Source organism: Atta colombica, unplaced genomic scaffold (assembly GCF_001594045.1).
Source record: "Atta colombica isolate Treedump-2 unplaced genomic scaffold, Acol1.0 scaffold222, whole genome shotgun sequence".
Taxonomy (NCBI): Eukaryota; Metazoa; Arthropoda; class Insecta; order Hymenoptera; family Formicidae; genus Atta; species Atta colombica.
In genome coordinates, this window is record NW_017259319.1 from 870,127 (window position 1) to 876,514 (window position 6,388).

The window sequence follows — 6,388 nt, forward strand, 5'->3', positions numbered from 1 at the left end:
AAATTATAGAAAATATTAAAAATACAGAAAGTTCATGTCATGTAAACACCTTTCCCAGCAGGGTCATAATATGGCCCCTTTGGATCTTGCATTCCTAATAATTCACGTATCATGGCTCCTGTATTTACAGATGTATAAAAGAATAGTACTGGCATTGTTTTTCCAAAATGAATTAAAAGCTTAACTATATCTTTATACTTCACGTCGAAAGTAACAAAACTTGCATCTGTAAAATATTGGAATATTTTAAGAAGTTTATAAAAAAATCTTATACTCATATTTCCGTTATAGATAAAAAACTTACCATCTTCTAACAATGGTACGCTAAATCTTACACCACTATGAGAAATCACTACTTTTTCCCGAGGAATATATTTATAAGAACCTATTCTGACCGTTCGACATTCTAGAGCAGTTTGTGGTAGTTGCCCAACATCCAAAAAGTTCTGATTTTCATATATTTCTAAAATCCAATATTCATTATTATATTATTATATCAGCCGTAAATTGTAATAATCATTTATGCATCGTATAAAACATTACCTTTACTATTTTCTTCATTGTCCATAACATCGTCATATAAATTAAAAGCAGAAGTATTTGTAATTATTGGTTCCTTATCCACAATAGTGTCCTCTTCATTAAATGTATTACTTGCGTTGCCTACTATTGCATTATTATTAATGCTTCCAGTTTTTTTAGGTCTACCTCCTTCTTCTTCTTCATCAGAAGATATTGTCAAACATTCTAGAAATTAATAAAATAATCATTAATGTATATACATATATTTCATGCATAAGACATATGTATAACATTATTATATGTACCTGGCTCTTTATGAATAGGCTTTGGTTTGGAAGCTGTACCTTTAGCTTTTCCCTTGGACCGTTTGGGACCATCTCGTTCTATTTTCTCTGATTTCGTAGCATTTCGTTCGTTGTTCTTCTTATAAAACATCTATAAAAATATACAATCGTAATACATTTTTACAAACTGACACGGGAAAGATTGGTAGAAGAAATGATCGACGAAAGTATATGATACGCTACTACTAAATTACCCTAATAACACATTTATTGGCACAGTTATTGGCACAATGACTCAAGATGTCCTTAATTAACCAATGTTATCGCCAATAAATGGCCACTAGGATATATGACATACATTATATGATACATTAAGATGATCGTAGTAAACTGCTTTCGATATGACCTGTAATGACATGACAATGATATAAAACGTCTTAGTTTTAAAATTAATTCTTGGCTTAATCCTTCTCTAAACAAAATACTTCTTAATGACTATACGCTGAAAGCGCTCTAAATTTGCTATATTAAAATGCTATGTTAATGGTCTTCTTAAACTAAACTCGTATTTTTAAATAAATTAAATTTGTTAGCAACATCAATCAAACAATAGATTATTGTAATAAGATCTCATTATAACAATAATAAGAATATATCGGTCTTCTGGCATCGCAGACATAATCCTTACATCGACAGACATCCCAGCCTCCTTCCTTTCTGCTATGGGTATCGATTTGACTCCATCAATTTTTATTTTTGTATTACATCGTTCACATCGGTTGAAGAATAGTGAACTGTATCCGCAGTGTGGACAGAGAGCAAGCATTCCTTTGACCAAAATAGGTTCCTAGTAATAACATGGTATACTTCGTACTTGTAGAATATCATTTAGTACTTGTAGAATATCATTTAAATGATGAACTTTAAGTGTACTCCCTTAGTTTCTTACGGAAATTCTTATCAATCGCTATCAATGTGATATTATTACATATTGTATATAAATTATCATTAACCCTTAACTACAACTACAAAAATTACATATAAGCTTTAAAATGTTCCGTGAAGAGTACAGAATGCAAGTGAATCTCCGCTTTACTTACAATTTAGAATTACGTAGTATCAATTATACAGATTATACCAATCGCGTCTAAAATTTTTGTTTCGGGTTCAAACAAAATATTAATAAAGACTGACATTATGATGTCCGTATCAGACTGCATTAACGATTCGATTTCAGTCAATGTAGCGAGTCCATTGTGATTAACTGAAATAGAACCGGACAATCGTCAATCGTAATCATCAATACGTAGTCTAGGACTTTATGGAAGTTAAGGATCATTTAGACTGTCCGTAATCTATTAATTTATGCCGTAATCTGTAAAAATTTATCATAATTGATTATTGCTCTCACATTTGAGTGTGATTAATCAATTCTTACAGATTACGGCCAATATATCCTTTAGCTTGATCCAGAGAGCCCAATATTGAAGAACATTGACATTATTAATTATTTTAATTATTCCAAAGATAAATTAATGAGAACTTTACTTTCCTTAATAATTGTTTTATCATCAGAAACGTATAAATTTGACAATTTTGAAATCATCTTGAAACAGCTAAACAGTTGATGTCAGCGTTCTTTAATTACCGCCAGACTCACGCGGAAATAATCACTTTAACTCACATAAAAATATCTGTCTTTAATAGTATCTCGTCGCTCAAATGACCCGTTGTTATAGTCGAGAGTTAATTATTGTATATTATGTTTATTTCATTTAATTCTGTCTCTTCCATTCTGTTATTTTTACATAATACATTTATATTATTCATATAAATATCGAATATAATACATAATATTATTGATATGTTAAAATAAAGAAATTGGCATAGCATCAATAAAATAATATTACTGTAAATTATAAATCATATATTTTTATATTAAAATTAAAATTAGATTTATATTAAAATTAAATATTATCGAGTATTTCAAAACAATAAATTTTTTAAGAATTAAATATTATATAATATATAATATAAACAATATAAACAGAATTGAAAAGAGTATAATTTTTATGCCAATATCCTTATTTAATCAATTTTTTTTTACACTGAATCTATAAGCTCACCTCAATAGTTTGTGAAGAGGTGTTACTATTTTCATCCGATGCACTAAAAATATTGTCATTTTAGAATTTTTTGTAATAATTGGATATTACAGTATAAATATAATATAATACAATTTCATATCTTACTTGTTACTTTGGGATAAATTTTCAATTTTTGCAGTGGAGCTCACAATTTCCTGAGTAGTATTACAATCACCATCAGTACCCTCGAAGGACGTTGAAAGCACCCCGGAATCTCTTGGTTCCACTATATAGTTTATACCCAGTGCGGGATCATCCACTAAGGAAACTTGCGTTTCATTAGGAAATGGAATATTCACCTAAGAACATTTTATGTAATATATAAAAATAAAATATCTCGCAAAAATTCGATTGTTACTAATCATTGTGATTGCCTTACAATTCTGGAGTCATGTCAAAACAACATATAATTGTAATTATTAAATGCAAAATTTCCTTATGCTATTCATTGCATGAGAAAATTTATAAATTTTTTAAACGTTGATATCAATAAATATTCTTCTTTAATATTTTACAAAATTCTTCGAAATTTTCAAATTTTTCAAATTATATAGCAATTTGTCAATTACCCTGTACAATTTTTCTACAAATCTTTGTAGAAACATACCTGGCTTAAGACTGCACGTACCTGATCCAATAGGTCGTGTACAGTGCAGTCCTCGTTCGGTATGTCGAACGTAATTAGTCTCTGTTCTCCTGTGGCTAACATTACTAACATTTTGGCCGTATTTCCTTGAATTTGTTGCTGAACTACGGCATTTGCTGGATCATTAATTGTGTTTTTAAGATAAGCGATGCTTTCACTTGAACTGCTTTCATGTTCTAATCGTGGTGAAGAAGACTGTTGTGTACCATGCCCTTTCTCCTGAACAAGTTCCGAAGGATTGACTTCCATATCAGTATTAGTAACGGGTGTATTATGTTCAGCTGAAGAGACTGACATTACCACGGATGGTTTCGGTACTTGTTGTGTAGAGATTGAAATCTGTTGCGTTCTTTGTTGCGTAGAACTTATAAAATGACGCGTGGGATTATGCGACGAGGAATGATGCTGCAAAGTATGAGAGAGTTGTCGTGTGTTATTTTGAAAAAACCCTTGTTTCTCGAGTTGTAGTTTTAACTGTTTAATTTTGGCTTGCTTGATTTGCTCATTTAAATGCTCCATATCCGGAGGTTGCATTCTTGTTGGTGTTTTAGAAATTTCAGGAGGAACTATTGCCACAGGTCGCACATGCGAAATATTCGAATTAGGAGTACGAACAGGTCTCACAGCCACAAGATGTTTTTGTGAACCGATAGTTTTACAGACAGACAGCGTAGATTTAGGACCAGTTGTATTAGAATTTTGAATCCGGTTTTCCATCGTAGTTACTACCTTTATTCCTGGAGTTTGAGATACGATACCCACAACGTTATTTGTTAACTGTCGACTTTTAATCTGACAAGGTTTAACACTTAACTTTTTTTCCATCTGACATGGATATGATTCAGAATTTACATAAAAAGGCGACTAAAAATAAAAATAATTGTAATGTCATTATTAAAAGAGTATAATTAATTTTTTTTATTAAACATTATTATAATGTGTAATAACTTACTGTAATATTATTTTGTATATTACTTTTAGTTAAAATGGCAGTCTGATTTTTTTCTAACAATGCATTTTGCTTCGCTACTGTGGAAGTATTAGCGTTTGATATTTTCATAAACTGCACTGACTGCCCTTCATTTTTACATTCTGCCTTAATACCTGAAAAAAATAACTTATTCATTGTATTGCAAACAAGAAAAATATCATAGACCAATGTTAAGCACAATAATGAAATGTAAAATAAATTAGCAGATTTTGCAAAGCACATTAATATAGCACAATCATTTACTTACCAGTATTACTTGCAATGCTCACAATATTTTCATTAACAATATGTGCATTCACGGTATTTAATACTTCCTGTTTTAGTATTTCCTGGGTTTCAGATAGATCATTCGTTTTGATTATATAGACATTTTGTCTGAAAAGTAATAAACACTATTGTATATACATATATTGTTATACAAGTGCATCTTATTTTAAAAATATAAAAGATATTAACATGAATATTATATGTATTTATCGATAAAAAATGTACTATTATGTATTATTTTATTCTACAAAATATTATTTATGATGAGTGATTAGATGAAATTAATAACAAAAACAGAATTGGAACAAAAGTTTGCTACCTGGATGCGAGATATAACTTTATAATGGTAAATTATTATTCGATCAAAACTTCAATTCAGGAAAAAAATTTTTTTTTCAAGATAAGATTAGATACATTTTTATTTCAATATAATTATTTTTAATATAATTATAATTATACTTAACTATATATATAACTATAATTATATTTAATACTAATCTTTCTTTTTCTTTTTAAGAATGGACTGTATCGAATACATCTAATATTATTTTTTCTTAGATACTACTTGATTTCTAATAAGAGAAAATATTGTGCTAGATTTAAAATTTAAACTCACATACAAAATACTCGAATAAATTAAGAAACTTAGAACTAGAATAATCACTAACACAAAAGATCGCTCATAGGCCACACATGTTAAGGATGGATTGTATCAAATATATAACATTATTCTTTAATTATCATTCACAGTTTCTAATCATTATTTCTGATTCATTATTTCTAATCATTATTTCTATTCAATAAATACATGTATATTTAATTTCAATTTGTATTTTATTAATTTGTAATATCTGCATTTTGTCTTAAATAAAAATTCTATATATACACAAAAACACACATACATACACAACACACCATAATCAATAAATTAGTATAAACAATTTATAATGCAAAACTCTTTAGTAATATTTTCTTTGAGGCACACGCGTACAAGGAAAAAAACTTTTACATAAAGTATAAAACATTCAATTTTCTGAACAAACTGAAGAAAGAATTATTCAAATTTTTATCCTTCATAAAAATCGAAAGTTAAACAAAAACATAAATGTGAATATAATATCATAAAAGATGAGATAAATATAATAACTATAATAAACAAGTTAAAAAGTTTATTGTATTCTTAACTCTTAATACGAAGATTTTCCAGTCGTTTATTACACAAGACGAGTATTCCGGGTTAATTTTCATTATTTTTACAAGTATATATACGAAAATTATTTAATAATTTATATTTTATAAAAATTAGTATATAAGTATTTCTTATATATACTTTAACACCTTTAAAAATATTTGTAGTGTTATATTTAAAAAATTATATATAAATGTTAAAACTAATGACTTGGTGCTCTTAATACTAAAAAAGAAATGCGCAGAACATGAATGATCCAATTATAACTAAGGATTAATTTTTTTATATTTTTGCAGTTTTGTTATGAAATTATATTGTATATAAAACAAAATTAAATATAAT

At 28.0% G+C, this 6,388-nt stretch overlaps 1 protein-coding gene across 2 annotated transcripts in view; it reads right to left on the reverse strand.

Annotated features, from left to right (window-relative positions):
* Positions 1–6,388, reverse strand: part of LOC108687969 — an 18,182-nt gene that overhangs the window by 3,691 nt on the left and 8,103 nt on the right. Inside the window, exons 3-12 of one of the 2 annotated variants that reach the window (XM_018194019.1) lie at positions 4,838–4,965; positions 4,552–4,703; positions 3,582–4,463; positions 3,059–3,252; positions 2,933–2,975; positions 1,495–1,653; positions 828–957; positions 544–747; positions 305–463; positions 50–226 (exon numbers count right to left, since the gene is read on the reverse strand). In XM_018194019.1, coding sequence (XP_018049508.1) covers positions 50–226; positions 305–463; positions 544–747; positions 828–957; positions 1,495–1,653; positions 2,933–2,975; positions 3,059–3,252; positions 3,582–4,463; positions 4,552–4,703; positions 4,838–4,965 — 2,228 coding nt within the window. Of the gene's footprint in view, positions 1–49; positions 227–304; positions 464–543; positions 748–827; positions 958–1,494; positions 1,654–2,932; positions 2,976–3,058; positions 3,253–3,560; positions 4,464–4,551; positions 4,704–4,837; positions 4,966–6,388 lie in introns of both variants that reach the window. The other variant, XM_018194018.1, reaches the window with a different exon arrangement.